Below are 21,831 nucleotides of genomic sequence, written 5' to 3' on the forward strand. Positions count from 1 at the left end.
AGAAATGATTCAAAAAGAGTTCAAAACAGAGAAACATAGGAAAATGTCAATAGCAAAAAACTTAGCAAAAATATAAAACTCCAGTCAGCATGGATTTTTAGCGGTATTAGTAAAACACATTTCAAATGCAGGGAAGTCTGACCTGAGAATGCCATGGAAACCAATGAAAAAAACCCACAGAGCAATCCCAAACAAATCAATATCGTACAAAACCAGAGATCTGACAGAGAGCTACAGAGCGCAGTTAGTGTAAAGTCATTACATTTCATGAACACAAAGAAAGATGGAAAAGGTGAAGAGCGAGAGAGAGAGAGAGAGAGAGAGAGAGAGAGAGAGAGAGAGAGAGAGAGAGAGAGAGAGAGCGAGAGAGAGAGCGCGAGAGAGAGAGCGAGAGAGAGAGAGCGAGAGAGAGCGAGAGAGAGAGAGAGAGAGAGAGAGAGAGAGAGAGAGAGAGAGAGAGAGAGAGAGAGAGAGAGAGAGAGAGAGAGAGAGAGAGAGAGAGAGAGAGAGAGAGGTGGACAGAGAGAAAGACAGAAGAGATTGGATGAAATACACACAAAAAGCGGCCAAGGGAGAGGGAGAGGGAGGAGAGAGAAAAAAAAGCAACACTCAAGCTCCTTTATCCTTCCTCCCTTTCAGACCTTCCTCAACGTATTTATTTTTGGAGGGGGTGGGCACCATGTTAGTCCCCCCCAACCAGTCCCAGTGGGAGAAGAACGGGGCAAAGTTTGTCCCGGGCATCCGGTGGTGAGCGTCGTGTTTGGGGGGTCCGCCCCACAGGCCGAAGGGCACCAGGCGGTGCAGAGACCAGGGGAAGTCGTAGCCACAGTGGTCCTCAGTGGACACACAGATGGTGAACACCATGAAGCCCCAAGCGGTCAGGCAGTGGCACTGCAGCAGGAGGGGGTCCACAGTGGTCCAGAAGCCCGAGCTGATCAGCTCCCAGGCGGACACGTACTGGGTAACAAGGCTGAAGGGCTGAAGGTACTGGTGGTGCATAGCGTGGAAGGTGCGGTACAGCCATGGGACTCTGTGGTGTAGAAGATGCCAAAGGTAGAACTGGAAGTCAAAGACCACCATGCACCCCAGGATGCCAAGGAGGAAGCTCATTAGAGTGGGTGCGTCACGGGGGAGTGGGATAGGAGGCCTCCACAGCCACTGGCCCACAGCAGCAGGGAAGATATAGACCAGGTGGTTGTAGGCTGTGAGATACAGGGTGGTCCAGATGTTGTCCCAGGTGACGGGTCTGTCTGGGTGGAGCTTGTAGCTGTTGAGGGCTGGCCAGCTGGGGGCCAGGAGGTCTAGCAGGGTGTAGAGGGTCACCAGGAGAAGGTAGGTGGAGACAGAGATGACCACAGGGAACAGAGGGCTCCGCAGCTCAGCCTGGTGGTGCTGCAGGAGGTAGTTCCACGCCGGCTGGAGGACGGACTGCTCCGGGAGCCCCAGACCCAGGGTCAGATTAGCCACAGTCAGGTGAGACATCCAGGGGAGAGACACACCGCTGAACAAACCGCCTGCACTCACTGTGTCCCAACTAAAGTCTAATAGTCTCAGAGGATTCATTTATTATCTGGGTTGGTTGCAACAGACTCCACAAGAATGGCAAAGAAACTTCCAGCTGTAATGTAATGTTTGTTTTTCTGCAAAAGGCAAATAATCTGGTGCCGTAGTGCCAAATTAGGTTGGCGGTCGATCTTAGCCTCTTATGTAGATCGAGGCGCCACCTCCTCCCCTCCCCTCCCCTCCCCTCCCCCTTCCCCTCCCACATTTCTGACCCAGATCTGAGAGAGCTGCCTCCCGCTGATCCGAAGTGACAAAGACAAAGTCAAGTGTGTTTTCTTTACTCGCATTGAGGAGAAACAATACACTGTGGTCAAAGCCAAACTATGGTGCTCATGTATTAATGCAGAAACTGGTGAACTGTCAAATTTGATCATTTTGGTTAAATCAGTTGATTATTAATGAAAAACAACTTTTAAAAAATACATGTTTTTCTCTTTTTCTTCTTTTCTTTCTCTCTCCCTCTCCTCTTCCTCTCCCTCTCCTCCCCTCTCCCTCTCCCTCTCCTCCCCACCCCTCTCCTCTCCCTCTCCTCTCCTCGTCCTCTCCCTCTCCTCCCCTCTCCCTCTCCCTCTCCTCCCCTCTCCTCTCCCTCTCCTCTTCCTCTCCCTCTCCCTCTCCTCCCCTCTCCCTCTCCTCTCTTCCTCTCTCCCTCTCCTCTTCCTCTCCCTCTCCTCCCCTCTCCCTCTCCTCTCTTCCTCTCTCCCTCTCCCTCTCCTCCCCTCCCTCCCCTCCTCTTCCTCTCCCTCTCCCTCTCCTCCCCTCTCCCTCTCCTCTCTTCCTCTCTCCCTCTCCTCTTCCTCTCCCTCTCCTCCCCTCTCCCTCTCCTCTCTTCCTCTCTCCCTCTCCTCTCTTCCACTCTCCCTCTCCTCCCTTTCTCTTATGGACTTGTTGTTGGAGGTCAACAGTAATAAATCATAGAAAGCTGTCAAAAGTGACTTTTGAGTTCAAAGGCTCCACATTATTCATGTTGAATTACACTTGTGTTGTTGTGTTGGTTCGTCTTGCATCATGCTGGTTGGAATAAGGTCTGATGGTTAGAAGTGAAAAGAGGCAAGTGGAGCGGACCACAGAGATGGTTTCTATGGTGGAGCTCAAGTAAACGACTCTCTAACTCAAAGGAGGCTTTATATTATTATGTTATCTAAACGAACCAAATAAGGCAATGAATTCTGATCCAGTGTTTTGCGATCCTCATGGAACATTAAAGCATCATGGAACACATGTTGACTGCACAGGCTCCCTGAGACCGCTAGAGGGCAGTCAAGTATCATTGGAAGAAAGGCGGTTCTGCTCTGGAACAGAGATGGTAGTTTCTGAAGTTTTACACGTACTTTATTGGAATGTTGATTCTAAAACTTTTCGTTTTGCATAAACATAAACATAAACTCCCTTCTGAGGGCTGCAACGGAAAATCTCCCTAATACATAGGTCTTCATGAACACCTGAAACTGCATCTGAAGTTGAGGTTGAGGTGCGGAGAATATTGTTAGGAAATCAAATTCAATGTGAAGTGATGTTACTCTAAACTGTTGCCTTGCCGTTAGCTGTTCGAAAGACATCTTAGGGACAAAAATCGAACAACAAAACCGTATAATCTAATTCTCCTTCATTTAAATTGTGGCAGCGACTCATTCGTCTCGATCCAATGCGAGAGTAATTTGGTTAGGTTTACATATATCCTTTAATTATGACATCTTAGAGAATTGATGTATACACTGTCTAGGTGGATGAGTACATCAGGAAGTGCATAGAGGATGTTGTTCCCACTGTGACGATTAGAACTTCTCCAAAAATCCGTGGATAGATGGAAGTATTTGCACAAAACTGAAAGTGCAAATGGATGACGCAATCGTCATCGCACTGCACACTGCCCTATCCCATCTGGACAAGAGGAATACCTATGTAAGAGTGCTACTCATCGAACTTCAGCTTAGCCTTCACATCCAAGCTCATCCTTAGCTTGGAGCCCTGGATCTGAACCCCGGCCCTGTGCAACTGGGTCCTGAACTTCCTGACGGGCCGACCCCAGCTGGTGAAGGTAGGAAACAACACCTCCGCTACGCTGATCCTCAACATGGGGGCCCCACAAGGGTGTGTGCTTAGCCCGTTTTGGTGCTGTTGGCGGTAGGTGCACTTGAATAAGAAGCCCTGCGCTACGGTTAGGCAAAGCGTTCCCGTTTTGAACCTCTTCAGCAGACCGGGAGATCTGAGGCTAAATCGAGTGCACCTACTACGCTGGCCAATCGGATAGCTCAAATAACCGTGCCTACAGCTTCCACAACCCCAGCAAAGTTTGATATTAACCTACGTGAGATTTCATAACTTTTAAAACCTTGACCAGAGATTGTCAAAGAATACAGCAAAGAGCTGCTGTTTTTATGAGTGAGTTCATGTCTAAAAAATGTATTCATCACTGTCATCAATGCTTTTTTTCAACACTATTACAAAACATCAAATGTGCTTCTCCCTACTTCCAACTGACTCGGGGAAAAAAGAGATCCAAATCGGAATCACAGGAGGCTGAAGAAATTTGGCTTGGCCCCTAAGATTTTGTTCAAATAAGAATTTGTTCTTAATTAAATGACTTGCCTAGTTAGAAAAAATAAATAACAAAATACTCTCACAAACTTCTACAGAGCGCATCCTGTCGGGCTGTATCACCTCCTGGTACGCAGGGCGGTGCAGGCAGCCCAGCGCATCACTGGGAGCACACTGGGGATCTACAGCAGCCGGTGTCACAGGGAGGCCAAGAAGACCATCAAGGACCTCAGCCACCCGACTCTTGGCCTGTTCACCCCGCTACCTTCTAGAAGGTGGAGACAGTACAGGTGCATCAAAGCTGGGACAGAGAGACTGTTAAATAGTCACCACCAGCCAGCCTCCACCCAGTACCCTGCCCTGAACTTAGTCATTGTTACTAGCCGGTACTCTACCCTGAACCTTAGAGACTGCTGCCCTATATACATAGTCATTAAACACTGGTCACTTTGGTCATGTTTACATACTGTCTTACCCACTTTATATGTACACTGAGTGTACAAAACTCTTTCCATGACATAGACTGGCCAGGGGACTCCAGGTGAAAGCTATGATCCCTTATTGATGTCATTTGTTGAATTAACTTCAATCAGTGTAGATGAAGTTGAGGAGACAGGTTAAAGAAGGATGTTAAAGCCTTGAGACAATTCAGACATAGATTATATACAGTATGTGTGCCATTCAGAGGGTGAATGGTCCAGACAAGATATTTAATTGCCTTTGAAAAAAGGTTGGTATGGTAGTAGGTGCCTGGCTCACCGGTTTGATTGTGTCAAGAACTGCACCGCTGCAGGGTTTCCTGTGTGTATCAAGAACGGTCCACTTCCCAAAGGACATCCAGCCAACTTGACACAACTGTGGGAAGCATTGGAGTCAACACGGGCCAGTATCCCTGTGGAACGAGTTGGACACCTTGCAGAGTCCCATGCCCCGACGAATTGAGGCTGTTCTGAAGGCAAAAGGGGTTGCGACTCAATATTATGAAGGTGTTCCTAATGTTTTGTACACTCAGTGTAAATACTGTAGTCTAGTCAATGCTCATCCTATGTAACTAATGCTGTACACACCTTTTTCTATTCATATACTGTCTATACTATCTATATACACCATCATATATAGAGTATTTACAGTGGTGTAAAGAACTTAAGTAAAAAATACTTTAAAGTACTACTTATCAACATCATGCCAAGCCGACTTGAAGGTGCTGCTTACAGTAGAACAGCTTTCGACAACTACTCCGGGAGCAACGGAGACGAATACTACTCCGGGAGCAACGGAGACAAATACTACTCCGGGAGCAATGGAGACGAATACTACTCCGGGAGCAACGGAGACAAATACTACTCCGGGAGCAACGGAGACAAATACTACTCCGGGAGCAACGGAGACGAATACTACTCCGGGAGCAACGGAGACAAATACTACTCCGGGAGCAACGGAGACAAATACTACTCCGGGAGCAACGGAGACGAATACTACTCCGGGAGCAACGGAGACAAATACTACTCCGGGAGCAACGGAGACTAATACTACTTCGGGAGCAACGGAGACAAATACTACTCCGGGAGCAACGGAGACAAATACTACTCCGGGAGCAACGGAGACAAATACTACTCCGGGAGCAACGGAGACGAATACTACTCCGGGAGCAACGGAGACGAATACTACTCCGGGAGCAACGGAGATGACAACTACTCCGGGAGCAACGGAGACGAATACTACTCCGGGAGCAACGGAGACAAATACTACTCCGGGAGCAACGGAGACAAATACTACTCCGGGAGCAACGGAGACGAATACTACTCCGGGAGCAACAGAGACAAATACTACTCCGGGAGCAACGGAGACGAATACTACTCCGGGAGCAACGGAGACGAATACTACTCTGGGAGCAACAGAGACGACAACTACTCCGGGAGCAACGGAGACGAATACTACTCCGGGAGCAACGGAGACAAATACTACTCCGGGAGCAACGGAGACAAATACTACTCCGGGAGCAACGGAGACAAATACTACTCAGGGAGCAACGGAGATGTCAACTACTCCGGGAGCAACGGAGACAAATACTACTCCGGGAGCAACGGAGACGAATACTACTCCGGGAGCAACGGAGACGAATACTACTCTGGGAGCAACGGAGACGACAACTACTCCGGGAGCAACGGAGACGAATACTACTCCGGGAGCAACGGAGACGAATACTACTCCGGGAGCAACGGAGACAAATACTACTCCGGGAGCAACGGAGACAAATACTACTCAGGGAGCAACGGAGATGACAACTACTCCGGGAGCAACGGAGACAAATACTACTCCGGGAGCAACGGAGACAAATACTACTCCGGGAGCAACGGAGACAAATACTACTCCGGGAGCAACGGAGACAAATACTACTCCGGGAGCAACGGAGACAAATACTACTCTGGGAGCAACGGAGATGACAACTACTCCGGGAGCAACGGAGACAAATACTACTCCGGGAGCAACGGAGACGAATACTACTCCGGGAGCAACGGAGACGAATACTACTCTGGGAGCAACGGAGACGACAACTACTCCGGGAGCAACGGAGACGAATACTACTCCGGGAGCAATGGAGACAAATACTACTCCGGGAGCAACGGAGACAAATACTACTCCGGGAGCAACGGAGACAAATACTACTCAGGGAGCAACGGAGATGACAACTACTCCGGGAGCAACGGAGACAAATACTACTCCGGGAGCAACGGAGACAAATACTACTCCGGGAGCAACGGAGACCAATACTACTCCGGGAGCAACGGAGACGAATACTACTCCGGGAGCAACGGAGACAAATACTACTCTGGGAGCAACGGAGATGACAACTACTCCGGGAGCAACGGAGACTAATACTACTCCGGGAGCAACGGAGACGAATACTACTCCGGGAGCAACGGAGACGAATACTACTCCGGGAGCAACGGAGACAAATACTACTCCGGGAGCAACGGAGACGAATACTACTCCGGGAGCAACGGAGACAAATACTACTCCGGGAGCAACGGAGACAAATACTACTCCGGGAGCAACGGAGACGAATACTACTCCGGGAGCAACGGAGACGAATACTACTCAGGGAGCAACGGAGACAAATACTACTCCGGGAGCAACGGAGACGAATACTACTCCGGGAGCAACGGAGACAAATACCACTCCGGGAGCAACGGAGATGACAACTACTCCGGGAGCAACGGAGACAAATACTACTCCGGGAGCAACGGAGACAAATACTACTCCGGGAGCAACGGAGACCAATACTACTCCGGGAGCAACGGAGACGAATACTACTCCGGGAGCAACGGAGACAAATACTACTCTGGGAGCAACGGAGATGACAACTACTCCGGGAGCAACAGAGACAAACACAAGCTCAACAAGGGAGAGCTGGAACAACTATTGAACAGTGAACTCCCCGTCTTCCACACGGTGAAGAAGATGTCTAAAATCCATCATTTATCATTTTCAACGTAGTTTTACAGTATTTGGATATTCTCTTCACTTGGCTAGGTACAACAGTTGAAAGGCCCACATTTCGGAGGGCCTGTTCATGAACGGGCCTCTGGGGAAAACATGTTTGACCTCTTAAGACACTTATTCCGCTGTTGTTTATGGGGAAACTGTAAAACGCGAATAGGGAAAAGAAAAACGAGTGTATAAGTTCTATTCGTGTTAAGCTGTGTTTACTTGGCACCGCGTAGTAAAACCTGTCACAAGGTATTGCCCTCTCCTCCTCGAACGGTGACATGTTTTTGAATAGATGTAGCACATTAGCTGTGCGCTGAACCTCAAGCAATGCCTCGTCTTGAGTTAGAAACATCCTTGTGACAGTTGGAGTAGTGGAACCCACGTGTTTAGATGAAATCGTAGCAGCACATCACGTCTGGCTGTCGCCGACAACATGTTCAGTATTGGAAATGCTTTGGTTTAGTGGAGCGTGACCTTTTCAACTTGTTTTCTTTCCTTCCGTTGATTTCGTGATGATCAACAGTGAGGATTATGCGGACTCGTGGATATGTTCCGGAGGCTTCTTAATCCTACTTGATTACCCATTGAGACTTGAAAGATGAACAAGACAACTAAGTGCGTATTGAATTTTGAATTTGCAAATGTCCAGTGTTTAAAAAAAAAACACACTCGCTCAACTCGCTGTTGTACAAATTCATGTTGTCTGTTATGTTAATTTTGTTCTAATTATAGACCTAGGCCTACAACACACAATTTACATGATTCTCAAAGATGTGAAGAGTGGCAATTTCGCTCTTCTGTTCTTCAATATACCTCAGTGGCTACAATTTGATCACTCTTTTGTCGCCGAGAATTTTCCTGCACTGCAGGAAATGCAAACTTGTAGTGTATTCAAGGTTTAAAAAGGTTTCTAAAGTTAGTCATTTCCACGTTAAAATGTCAGACTTGAGTTGCCCTCATGAAAAATGTATCAACCCCTACAAAATGTATCCATGAAGGATAGGAATCTTTTCCTGTTGTAGAAAACTGTATTAAGATCCTAGTCTTACATCTACAGAATGCAACGAGAACCCGGTTGATGAAGAGGATGGTACAGTTATCCACTTGTCCAAAAAGGAAAGCAAGAAAGAAACACTAATGCAAAGGGCAATTATTTGATATTCTCCTTCTACATTATGCTGGATTAGTTTCCTTGCTGTGAAGTTTTGAGATCTGGTTCAATTGAGTTTAACTCCATTATTTTGTTACTCTCCACTGCCCTCTGTGAGACGGGTTGAAGAGACAAATCTCTTTTCCTCTCCCCCTCTAATTCCCTCGGGTTTTCTCCACCCTCACTCTGATGGAAGGAAGCCTCGGGTGTCTATGCATCATCAGCAGTGGTCCACATCACCTCCAAATCTAGACTTAGACTACTCCCTTCTGATGTCACTAATATCCATCCACTGACATACCTATGACAGGTATAGAGACGGTGTCCTGGTACCAGTCTTGCACACATTTAGGACGCGTCACAAAATTATTCCTAGTCCCTATAAACTACCTGTCAAAAGTATTCCTAGTCCCTATAAACTACCTGTCAAAAGTATTCCTAGTCCCTATAAACTACCTGTCAAAAGTATTCCTAGTCCCTATAAAGTACTTGTCAAAAGTAATCCTAGTCCCTATAAAATACTTGTCAAAAGTAATCCTAGTCCCTATAAACTACTTATCAAAAGTATTCCTAGTCCCTATAAACTACTTATCAAAAGTAATCCTAGTCCCTATAAACTACCTGTCAAAAGTATTCCTAGTCCCTATGTTACGGATACAGTTATCCTGTGTGTGTGTATCCTGTGTGTGTTTCTTTTCTCTCCTTCTCCACTCACAGGTGAAAACCATCACTCCCCAATCAGTCAACAATCAATCATCAATCAGAAGACACACCTCCTCCTATTTCCTGACCTATCACAGTTCCTTCCCCATGGTTTAAAAACCCCATCATTTGTTTGTTCATGAGCTCAGCTCAGCTCAATCTCTCTGTAAATGCCATGTCTGTAGGTCTCTGTGTTTCACTCTCGCGTTGTATCTTAACCTCTCTTTTGTTTAAAGCACCTCCATCGAATTTTGTCATCACCTGTGAGTATTGTTTTTGGTTATGGTTTTTGTTTGTTGCTGGTGGGAAAAGGGGGAAACCAAGACAAGTCGCCCATGGGCATACACTACCCATAGGTGAACTTTGTTAAAAACACTAGTTAGAACTGGGCGGACCACCCACTGTATTTTTGGTTAGTTAGCTGTTGTTAAAGTAGGCTAGTCTAGCTTAGGGGTGTTTTTGAATACTTATTGTTTCTTTCCTTGGGTCCAGCTCAGCCCCTTTTCCTGCTCCCCCCATTACCGTGTGTTTATAAATAAACCTAGAGTTTGACGGTAGATTTCTGTTGTCGTGGTTATTTCGTGCACACTTTTACTTTGTCACAATAATAATTTGCATGAGTTATGTTACGGGTCTCATTACCATCCCCCCCTAGACTGTCGGTCCAAAAGGGATTCGTAACACCCTATAAACTACTTGTCAAAAGTAATCCTAGTCCCTATAAACTACTTGTCAAAAGTAATCCTAGTCCCTATAAACTACTTGTCAAAAGTAATCCTGTTCCCTATAAACTACTTGTCAAAAGTAATCCTAGTTCCTATAAATTACTTGTCAAAAGTAATCCTATTCCCGATAAACTCCTTGTCACAAGTAATGCACTATGTAGTGAATATGTGGCCATGTGGGATGCAGACTCATACTGAAGCTTCATTTCCTAGGGTCAACATTGAGCTAATTAGTGATTAAAACATTTAAAATTCATAACCTATTACTGAGTAATTCTGTCATTCGTCAATCACACTGTATGCTGAGGCGATAGATACGGCTTACTGTTGAATTAGATACAACGTTGTTACCTTGGGTCAAATAGTAACTTTTCAAGTATATGTCAATGAAGATTTGCACATATCCAGTCAAACTATCAAATCAGGATATGGCCCCCTGAGCTGTGTGTTTGTGTGTGTGTTTGTGTGTGTTACATACCTCCATTAGCTCTGTATCACCACAGCCTGAAGTCACCACAGGGCTCTGTATCCCAGACTGGCTTGGCTTGACTGAAAGAAGCCATCCAACGGTCACCACACACACACACACACACACACACACACACCTCTGATAGGTCTCAGCTCATGTGTCATTGATTATTGCCACTGACACACTAGCTTCCAGTGGACATTGGCTGTGTGGTGAGGTGCTGTGCTGTGCCCAGTCAGTGCCTTAGGTGGTCTAATATCCTGGATGGGGCTTCAGCACCATGAATCCAATGACTCAGAGCCTGAGGCGTCTCTCCTCAGATCTCCATCTCAGATCTCAGGCTGGGAGATTGACACAGGGCCTAATTGCAGTCTGTTGTCCCGAGGGGACTTATTTATTGGCCAGGCAGCTGAATCCAGACCGGTCAAGAGGCGACATCAGACCTCTCAGGATTCAGGACAGTCCATTTCCTGGTAGTGCTGTGTGGATGAGTAGAGTAAGTCAGAGACCTGTGCGTGTCCTGACGTCGACTGGAATAAGCCCAGAGGAACAGAACACCGGAGTTACAGTCTGGAAGATTTGCAGCTGTTCAATGGTTGTTTCATTTATAGACCCAAAAACGATGTTGATCTCATTGATTTTCAACCCTCGCGTAATAGCTGTGCCTATGAATATGAGCGCGGTTCCATTCTCCCAGCTCCATCCCTTAAAGGATCAAATGTACTTAATCAGGGTTTGAAACTATTGATTGGTGGATAGATCTTTGACAGATTGATGAATTGTTCTTTCTTTTCATTTCCATTTCTCAGAAAGACCCCATGCTACTGGAGAAGATCATGAATGTTCTGGACTCCAACAAAGACAAGGTGGTGGACTTCAATGAGTATGTGCTTCTGGTGGCGACCCTGACCGTAGCCTGACTGTAGCCTGACCGTAGCCTGACTGTAGCCTGACTGTAGCCTGACTGTAGCCTGACCGTAGCCTGACTGTAGCCTGACCGTAGCCTGACTGTAGCCTGACCGTAGCCTGACTGTAGCCTGACCGTAGCCTGACCGTAGCCTGACTGTAGCCTGACCGTAGCCTGCAACGACTTCTTCCAGGAGCAGCAGAAGAAGAAAGCCAACTAACGGGTTGAGTCCTAAATGGCTTCCTATTGCTTATATATATGCACTATTATTTGCCAAACCCTCATAGTGACCGGTCTTGTAATGGTTCTGGCTAAAAGAAGTGCATTGCATAGGGAATAAGGAGACATTTCAGACCTGTGGATCAAAGTAGAATTAGAAACCAACCACACCCCTCATGCTGAAGATGGCTTGACATTACGGTTTCAGTGCTACTAAAAGCCTTACACCTAATATGTTGTTTTTCGCATCAAGAATGTCAACAGCAGAAGTGCACTAGACTAAAGTCAAAAGCATCCATTGACATACTCTTGCTAGAGATAGGATCCTTCTGTGCCTCCGACGCGTCAACAACCAGATTATTTCAAACCGATGTTAACATGTTGTCAAACTGAAACTGACTGTTTCTGTTCTCAACAACACTTCGTGCCAGAGAATTAACATAAAAGACATGACCAAAACGGACCGGCACCCAAACAGTCATTTCCCTCTGATTGGTTAGTTGATTGATTGATTCTGTCATTCATCTGCCGGTTGGTTCATAGATGTTTGTAATGTAACCATGAATTTGTCAGAAATGTCCATCAGAAATGGACTTGAGAATGTTCATGTCATTGTAGAATTAACTTGTGTCACATCAAATCAAATGAAATGTATTTATCTAGCCCTTCGTACATCAGCTGATATCTCAAGGTGTTGTACAGAAACACAGCCTAAAACCCCAAAACAGCAAGCAATGCAGGTGTAGAAGCACGGTGGCTAGGAAAAACTCCCTAGAAAGGCCAAAACCTAGGAAGAAACCTAGAGAGGAACCAGGCTATGAGGGGTGGCCAGTCCTCTTCTGGCTGTGCCGGGTGGAGGTTATAACAGAACATGGCCAAGATGTTCAAATGTTCATAAATGACCAGCATGGTCAAATAATAATAATCACAGTAGTTGTTGAGGGTGCAGCAAGTCAGCACCTCAGGAGTAAATGTCAGTTGGCTTTCCATAGCCGATCATTAAGAGTATCTCTACCACTCCTGCTGTCTCTAGAGAGTTGAAAACAGCATAAACTGTGCGTCAGGTAATGAGACATTTAAATCAAATGTTACAGTTGCATGCGCACACACAAAGGTCATTTCTCATTTCGGTGTGATTGGTTGTAATTGAGCAAGATAATGAGTCTGTCTGGAGGGAAATGATGCGATGATTATCTTTTTGTGTGACATTTCACAATAGCTGTAATCATAGAGGGCCTCTCATCGATTTAGAAACCGTACTTATTTTCCCAAGAATTATAGATTCTCCCTTTGTTGGAGAACTTGTACTTGGCGTGACCCTCTTATCTTTTGCTATCCCTCTCCCTTGGAGTGATGTCATTTTTTACAGCTCAAGTTGGCTGTTGTGTCATTTTGTTCCAGTGGAAGCATACCTCACGAATCCGTAGCTTGTAAAGTCTCTTCACTTTGTGTGCTGTAAGTGACATGATAAGAACAGTCATTTTTATATCATTTATAGCATTGTGTTTCAGATGGCCTCGTTTGTAACACACACACACACACAGACGTGTGCACAAAGCACACGCATGCACGCACCTTCCCTATCACAGCCCCATCTGAAGTCCGATCCCTCTCCTTGTCCCCCTGAGATACTGAGACGTAGCTGAAGCCATGTCTGAGTTGGAAACACGAAGAAACACAGAGAGAGACAGAGTCTATTCCCATACACGTCATGTCCAATTGGGTTATGGAACTGTGAACGCCATTATCCATGCTCCGCGTCACACACACACACACCGGCCTGGAAAAACACTGAGAAAACCACACGACACAGAGCCTACTGGAGGAAATATATGGAATACTTACTCTGCCGTCCCCAAGCAACAACATGTTTAATAGACGCACGCACAGCTATGTACTGAACTTGAACGAAGTGTTGTCATGTGTAACACAACTGAAGAACTGGAGGAAAGACCACACCTACGTCTCTTACCCTTTCACCAATCAAACCATTTACAACACCTCCCCTCCTGCTAATCAAACCATTTACAACACCTCCCCTCCTGCTTATCAAACCATTTACAACACCTCCCCTCCTGCTTATCAAACCATTTACAACACCTCCCCTCCTGCTTATCAAACCATTTACAACACCTCCCCTCCTGCTAATCAAACCATTTACAACCCCTCCCCTCCTGCTTATCAAACCATTTGCAACACCCCCTCCTGCTAATCAAACCATTTACAACAATCAAACCATTTGCAACACCTCCTCCTGCAACAAACCTACAACACCCTCCTGCTAATCAAACCATTTACAACACCTCCCCTCCTGCTTATCAAACATTTACAACACCTCCCTCCTGCTAATCAAACCATTTACAACACCTCCCCTCCTGCTACAACACCCCTCCTGCTAATCAAACCATTTACAACACCTCCCCTCCTGCTAATCAAACCATTTACAACGCCTCCCCCTGCTTATCAAACCATTTACAACACCTCCCTCCTGCTAATCACACCATTTACAACACCTCCCCTCCTGCTTATCAAACCATTTACAACACCTCCCCTCCTTTTTATCAAACCATTTGCAACACCTCCCCTCCTGCTAATCAAACCATTTACAACACCTCCCCTCCTGCTTATCAAACCATTTCAAACCTTTTTATCAAACCATTTGCAACACCCCCCTCCTGCTAATCAAACCATTTACAACACCTCCCTCCTGCTAATCAAACCATTTACAACACCCCCTCCTGCTTATCAAACCATTTGCTTATCAAACCATTTGCAACACCTCCCCTCCTGCTAATCAAACCATTTACAACACCTCCCCTCCTGCTTATCAAACCATTTTCTACTCCCCCCTTCGCCAATCATTGGCTGTGTATCTACTCACCCAATCCAGTCCCTGTTATTGTAATGTTTTCTGTCAAAACACCTGATCCCATTGTGTCTCGCTCACAAACCTTTACTACGCCGTTCGCCTCTTTACCTCGCTGTTGAAATCAGTTGGTTCTTGGTGTTTCATGCTTCAGAGCTGGGCTCTCCAACCCTGTTCCTGAAGCTACCCTCTTGCAGGTTTTCAATCCCTGTAACTAACCTGATTCAGTTTACCAACCAGCTAATTCTTAGAATCAGGTGTGCTAGATTAGGGTTGGTGCGAAAACTTACAGGGCGGTAGCTCTCCGGGACCTGGGTTGGAGAGCCCTGATTTAGTTTTATGTTCAGTCCGTTGCTGCCTTCGGGTTGTTGTCCTCTCCACCTTGCCATAGTCCACATATGGGCAGGTCACACATAGGCAGGCAGCCCACTTCTGATTTCTGCCAAGTTAGCGGGAAAAGACCTGATCTGATTGGTCAAAAAAACTATAATCAGAATTGGGCTGCCTGTGTAAACACAGTGGGTCCTTCTGTAGCTCAGTTGGTAGAGCATGGCGCTTGTAACGCCAGGGTAGTGGGTTCGATTCCCGGGACCACCCATACGTAGAATGTATGCACACATGACTGTAAGTCGCTTTGGATAAAAGCGTCTGCTAAATGGCATATATTATTATTAAATATCTTGCTAATGATAACCTTTTATTGGCCACCATACTATTTAGACTCTCACAATCTAGGAATGCCTATCGCCATGTAATGGCATGGAGATCCATCCTGCCATTATTCATTTCTCTCTTATCTTGCTCCCTTCTCACTTTTCTTCCACTAAAATACAGTACTCTGATTGGTCGCCAAAAGCTGCCACTCCTCCCTGGGGCTACAACCACATCCACCTCCACCCATGTTGCCCGCCTCCTGATAATACCATGCTCCCAATAATGGTCTGGGCCCTTTAGTTCCAGTGAAGGGGAATCTTAACGCTACAGCATACAATGACATTCTAGACGATGCTGTGCTTCAAACGTTGTGGCAATAGTTTGGGGAAAGCCCTTTCCTGTTTCAGCATGACAACACCCCCATGCACAAAGCGAGGTCCATACAGAAATGGTTTGTCGAGATCTGCGTGGAAGAACTTGACTGGCCTGTACAGAGCCCTGACCTCAACCCCATCGAACACCTTTGGTATAAATTGGAACGTGGACAGCGAGCCAGGCCTAATCGCCCAACATCAGTGCCGACCTCACTAATGCTCTTGTGGTTGAATGGAAGCAAGTCCCTGCAGCAATGTTCCAACATCTAGTGAAAAGCCTTTCCAGAAGAGTGGAGGCTGTTATATCAGCAAAGAGGGGACCAACTCCATATTAATGCCCATGACTTTGGAATGAGATGTTTGAGGGGCAAGTGTTCACAGTACCTTTGTACTTCTCAGGCTCTCCGGGTTGGTCGCCTAAGGCTGCCACTCCTCCCTGGGGCTCAACCACATCCACCTCCACCCATGTTGCCCACCAACTGATAGTACCATGCTCCCAAGGTCCCTTGCGGCCTCCACTGCCGTATTCCACCACCATAAACTAGGCCCAAACCAGCTCCAGACCTGGATTCTCACACAGCTTCCACAGACTACGACCTGGAATCAACGAAGCCTTCCGCTTTCACATCCCTGCGGCTACAGCTCCCCCTGATGGCCCAGCAGGTTCCAGCAGGACTGCTCCCCCTGCCAGCAGGCCACACTCTCTCCCTCTCCCCGCGCTCTCTTTTTACCTAAACACAGGTATCCCTCTCCACTATCTTCCCCCTTTCTCTTACGCACCCGAACAAAGATGACAAACCAGCATCTGACACAGCCTCAACAGCTCCCTCTGCTGGCCCAGCGATGCCCATTCCTACTGCATCTTCCAGCGCTGCTCCCCTGCAGGCCTGGAGGTTGCAGCCATCTTGCCCTCATGCCACAGACCACAATCCCATCCCTCCCCACCCCAAGCGCAACATGCAACATCCCCCTTCCCTATCCTGACCATCTCCAGGCTTGCCTGCACTCCACTGGCAGATCATATAGGATTCCTTGCCTATGCAAGCTATCCGGCATCTTCCCCATCAAGTCTAGTTCCTCAAGGTTTCTTCTTTCTAGGGAGTTTTCCTTGCCCATGCAAGCTATCCGGCATCTTCCCCATCAAGTCTAGTTCCTCAAGGTTTCTTCCTTCTAGGGAGTTTTCCTTTCTTATGCTAGCTTTCAGTGTCAACGGAATTGCTTCTTAACTTCAATCTGATTCCCACTTAACTTCAACGTCAATCTGATCCTGTCCGCAATCAACCATAAGACCCTCTACACATCAAGTTATGGCTGCCTCTGCTACTTCAAGATCATGACTAGAAGCTATCATACAACCACTATAGACTTCCTTTTCCACATGTGAACAATGCTATACAAGAACCATTCTTCCTAAGTAATCTTCAAACTACAACATCCAAGTTCAAGATTGCCCCATCTTCACCACCAAATGCAGTAAGAGGACTTCATTACCTCCTTCCGCGTCACCTCAGTTCCCATCTCAACTAAGATGTTTCCCATCCACCTCATCTGTCCCCTGGTCCCTGGACTCTCAGGCCATTAGAGCTATGATCATTCCAACCACCAAACCCTCTGACATGTTCATGCGGTTTTGTTCACAGACGTCTTGAGGAGTCCTGAACCTTCCTTTTTGGGGATGAACTCTGCACCAAGAAGCAGAGACCACCAGTACTCCCACCCCAAAACTCAGTCTTCATCTCCCCTTCCCTATCCTGTGACGACCAAGCAACTATCCTCCCGAACCATTAAGGTCCACCAACCATAAGAACCCTCAAGCTCCTCCAACCATCTGAACCATTCAGCTCCTCCAACCATCTGAAACATCAAGCTCCTCCAACCATCCCGAACCATCAGACTCCTCCAACCATCCCAAACCATCAGGCTCCTCCAACTATCCTGAACAGTCACGCTCCCTCCAACCATCCCAAACCATCAGACTCCTCCAACCATCTGAAACATCAAGCTCCTCCAACCATCCCGAAACATCAGACTCCTCCAACCATCCCAAACCATCAGGCTCCTCCAACTATCCTGAACAGTCACGCTCCCTCCAACCATCCCAAACCATCAGACTCCTCCAACCATCCCAAACCATCAGGCTCCTCCAACTATTCTGAACAGTCATGCTCCCTCCAACCATCCCAAACCATCAGACTCCTCCAACCATCTGAAACATCAAGCTCCTCCAACCATCCCGAAACATCAGACTCCTCCAACCATCCCAAACCATCAGGCTCCTCCAACTATCCTGAACAGTCACGCTCCCTCCAACCATCCCAAACCATCAGACTCCTCCAACCATCCCAAACCATCAGGCTCCTCCAACTATTCTGAACAGTCACGCTCCCTCCAAGCATTCTGAACAGTCACACTCCCTCCAAGCATCCTGAACGGTCACGCTCCCTCCAATCATCCTGAACGGTCACGCTCCCTCCAACCATCCCAAACCATCAGGCTCCTCCAACTATTCTGAACAGTCACGCTCCCTCCAAGCATTCTGAACAGTCACACTCCCTCCAAGCATCCTGAACGGTCACGCTCCCTCCAATCATTCTGAACAGTCACGCTCCCTCCAAGCATTCTGAACAGTCACGCTCCCTCCAAGCATTCTGAACAGTCACGCTCCCTCCAAGCATTCTGAACAGTCACGCTCCCTCCAAGCATTCTGAACAGTCACGCTCCCTCCAAGCATTCTGAACAGTCACGCTCCCTCCAATCATCCTGAACAGTCACGCTCCCTCCATCATCATCCTCAAATCCTGAACAGTCACGCTCCCTCCAATCATCCTGAACAGTCACGCTCCCTCCAATCATCCTGAACAGTCACGCTCCCTTCAATCATCCTGAACAGTCACGCTCCCTTCAATCATCCTGAACAGTCACGCTCCCTTCAATCATCCTGAACAGTCACGCTCCCTCCAATCATCCTGAACAGTCACGCTCCCTTCAATCATCCTGAACAGTCACGCTCCCTCCAATCATCCAGTGTCTTCCTCTCAAATCCCGCCTACAAAGACGTTTCCATTCCTCAACCACCTATCATCAAACCTCACTCCAAGCTCAAGCTCATTTCAGCATGACATAATTCTCTAGTCATGCCTTGCAACCTGTCCTGCATTAAGCTATCTCAAACGTGCATAGCTATATGTTGAATGTGTGGTCTGTACCTAGTGAATACAAGTTAGAACACCATAAGAGCTGTGTATTCCATGGAAAACCTACTGGTCTTCAATACTAGAAGCACGTCGTTGTCACAGTAGATCATCATGAAAGAGTCCCCCGTCGAGTTGAGTTTAAACTGGTCCGTCAAAGAAACCGCTTCTATTGAACTTCCACGACTCTCCAAGAAAGTCTGAACACAGTATCTGTGGTGGATCGAGTTTTGCAATTATATGCAGCAGAAAGGAAAGTCAGCCGTGTGTGAGTGAGTGTGTTACAGTAGAACGTTATTGGGGTCCGCTACCCCTCCAGATAGCAGGACAGGTACGAGAGCACGCTCTATTGAAACCACAGGAGGTTGGTGGCACCTTCATTGGGGAGGACAGCTCATGGTAATGGCTGGAATGGAATACATGTTATGGTCATGGAACTCATCAAACACGTGGTTTCCATGTGTTTTGTTGCCATTCCAGCCATTATTCTGAGCCGTACCTCCCCTCAGCAGGCTCCTCTGATGTACACTGGGAATATACCTCAGAACAACTATTACCTGTCCCTTAAGATGGTCTCCTTTTATGGCTGCCCTGCAACACACACACACACACACACACACACACACCGTTCCTTTTGACCGCTGTCTCTCCCCATCACACAGACACAGCCCTCCCTCTCTCCGTCAGAAAGCCTCATTTATTTCCTTGGTGGCCACATTTATCTCCTTCTCCTCTTGCCAAACCCTGAGCGGTCCCCATCAGCCTCTGACGTCTTACAGAACTGATGATGAAGGGCTTGTTTTGCCATTTGAGCGTAAACTGCTACCATCGATCACTCCCCCTCACGTCATGCTATGTTTGGGAGAAGGAGATGGAGGGTTGTGATGGTAGATTTTTCTTTTCACAGCAATAGCCCATTTTTTAACACTAGAATAACTTCAGATGGTCCCTGGGTGTCGGTCTCTGTGTCCGTCTCCGTGACTTTCACCTAACAATGGGGCTTCAAATTGAAAGGATCGGCTCTCGCTGGCGCCTGTTATCTGTAGTAGATCTGTGGTCCTTCGCTCTCTAATTCATTTCCTGAAAGCAACAGGAAGTCAACAAAGCCTGACAGGACTGACTGACTGTATGTCAGCGATAACCACAACCAGGGTCTATCTACACTCCAATGGCCAGGGATCAGCCATCAGTAGGCTGATACAGGGAAACGTTTCCTCCACTGGGGACAGAAGACTGTATTGTTCAGAGGCCTACTAGAAAAAGACACTCAAACCACTACATCCAAGGTTGTCCTTTACGCTCTCTCTGTATGGCCCCCAAAAATAACGTAAAGAGGGAAAGAGAGAGAATAATAGAAAGAGAGAGAGCAAGAGAAAGAAAGAGAGGGACGAGAGTGAGAAAACGAGAGAAGGAAAGGGATAGAGGGAGAAAGAGAAAGAATACGTGTGAGATTTTTCTCCCCCGGGGGGTGGGGGGGGGTTAGATGGAAAGAGACAGAGAGACGGATCGTTCAGACGTTTTCACACCGTGGTGCTCTCCTTCAGCGACAGATGGAAGCTCATGCTAACAAACAACACGTGAGGCCCAGCCTCCAGGACAGTTTTCCAGGACAGGTCAGTTTGTTCTGCCAAACAGCATTGGTCATCCCCCCCGGGGCCTAACGACAGACAGAGTGAACGAGAGGTGGAGAGAGTTGCCATCATAGAAGTACAATGAACTAGATTCCTAGAAAGAGAATCCCATTCAAATCTATGCTCTGTGGTCATCACTATCTGACCATTCTATGTAACGCACAAACGCAAGCGCACACCCACACACACATACAGACACACACACACCACACACAGCATGCCCCCCTCCTACCCTATGGGTTTCAGTATTGAGTGGGATAATCTTCATGTTTCAGTGTAATTGAAGGGTTTGCATGGTCTTTGCGTCAGTTGGTGGAAACTTTCCGTGGGAATATATGGGAATTAACGGGAATATATGGGAATGAATGGAAATATTAGCCATTTAAATGTAGACGTTTTTTGCATTGGATATATTTATATTTATACTTTGGGTCCAACACCTACGCTGGGGCGTGTATGGGCATCAGGCAGAAGTCTTCACGCTTTTTGATGCATTTCAGAACTGAACAATCTGTGCAATGGCTACTGCTATAGGTTTCAGGAGTTTCAGGCTGCTTACCACTCTCTCCCAAAATACATAATCCAGGAGGATCCTCTTGATGGGGCTGTCCATATCGGCAGACTGTGATATGGCCATTTCTTGGAGAGACATTCGACCACACATCAGAGATGATTTCAATACAGTCTGCCTTCTGTATGATTTGCTTGACCTTCACTTGAACTCTGTTGAACTCTGCATCCAGCAAATGAGTAGATAAAGCATGTCTGGTTGGAGGGGTGTATCCTGGGTAAAGAACATTCAGAAATCTCTTCCAATACACATTGCCTGTGAGCATCAGAGGTGAACCAGTTGAATACATAGCTCGAGCAAGACATTCATCAGTATTTCTCTGACTACGTTCCTCCATTGAGTCAAAAAACCTCTGAACTTCCAGGAGGTCCATGAGCTGTTGCTATCAATAAGGTGTCTGATTCAACATTTTCACCTTGAATAGAAGTAGAGGGACTTTTGAGGTTGCTTGCTGTGAAAAAGGTTGCTGAGGGAACTTTATGCACTTGGTCAGATGATTCTGCATCTTTGTTGCATTCTTCACATTTGATTTGGCACAGTATTTGCGAATGTACCCAGCTTTTCCTTCTACATTAGCTGCAGTGAAATGTCTCCACACATCAAATAGTGCCTGTGACATTTTCCTGGAAAGATTAGATCATTATTTTTATTTTTTTAAACCAAATACAATTCCATGTACAAATAAACAGTTAAGCAGTTAGATTAAACAACTCCTTGTAAGATAAATGTTTTAAAATGAAACATGTATGGAAACAGGTGAATTAACACTCCTCAGTTAG

At 46.7% G+C, this 21,831-nt stretch overlaps 2 protein-coding genes across 2 annotated transcripts; one reads left to right on the forward strand and one right to left on the reverse strand.

Moving 5' to 3' along the window:
• Positions 1–487: 487 nt before the first annotated feature.
• On the reverse strand, positions 488–1,664 carry ch25hl2 (cholesterol 25-hydroxylase like 2). The gene has a single exon (XM_046316649.1). The coding sequence runs from the start codon at positions 1,561–1,563 to the stop codon at positions 610–612; it is 954 nt and encodes a 317-aa protein (XP_046172605.1). The 5' UTR covers positions 1,564–1,664; the 3' UTR covers positions 488–609.
• A 3,619-nt stretch (positions 1,665–5,283) lies between these two features.
• On the forward strand, positions 5,284–11,766 carry LOC124006615 (protein S100-A1-like). Its single transcript, XM_046316668.1, has 4 exons — positions 5,284–5,359; positions 7,493–7,546; positions 11,435–11,550; positions 11,698–11,766. The coding sequence occupies exons 1-4, from the start codon at positions 5,284–5,286 to the stop codon at positions 11,764–11,766; spliced, it is 315 nt and encodes a 104-aa protein (XP_046172624.1).
• The last annotated feature ends 10,065 nt before the right edge of the window (positions 11,767–21,831 follow it).

This window comes from Oncorhynchus gorbuscha, linkage group LG20, assembly GCF_021184085.1.
Source record: "Oncorhynchus gorbuscha isolate QuinsamMale2020 ecotype Even-year linkage group LG20, OgorEven_v1.0, whole genome shotgun sequence".
NCBI classification, from domain to species: Eukaryota; Metazoa; Chordata; class Actinopteri; order Salmoniformes; family Salmonidae; genus Oncorhynchus; species Oncorhynchus gorbuscha.

Excerpts from the sequence above, each read along its gene's own strand:
- ch25hl2 (XM_046316649.1), bottom strand. The coding sequence starts at position 1,563 with ATGAATCCTCTGAGACTATTAGACTTTAGTTGGGACACAGTGAGTGCA.
- LOC124006615 (XM_046316668.1), top strand. The coding sequence starts at position 5,284 with ATGCCAAGCCGACTTGAAGGTGCTGCTTACAGTAGAACAGCTTTCGAC. Across the intron at positions 5,360-7,492 it reads CGGGAGCAACGGAGACGAAT|ACAAGCTCAACAAGGGAGAG; the intron begins ACTACTCCGGGA and ends ACAGAGACAAAC. Across the intron at positions 11,551-11,697 it reads TTCTGGTGGCGACCCTGACC|CCTGACTGTAGCCTGACCGT; the intron begins GTAGCCTGACTG and ends GCCTGACCGTAG.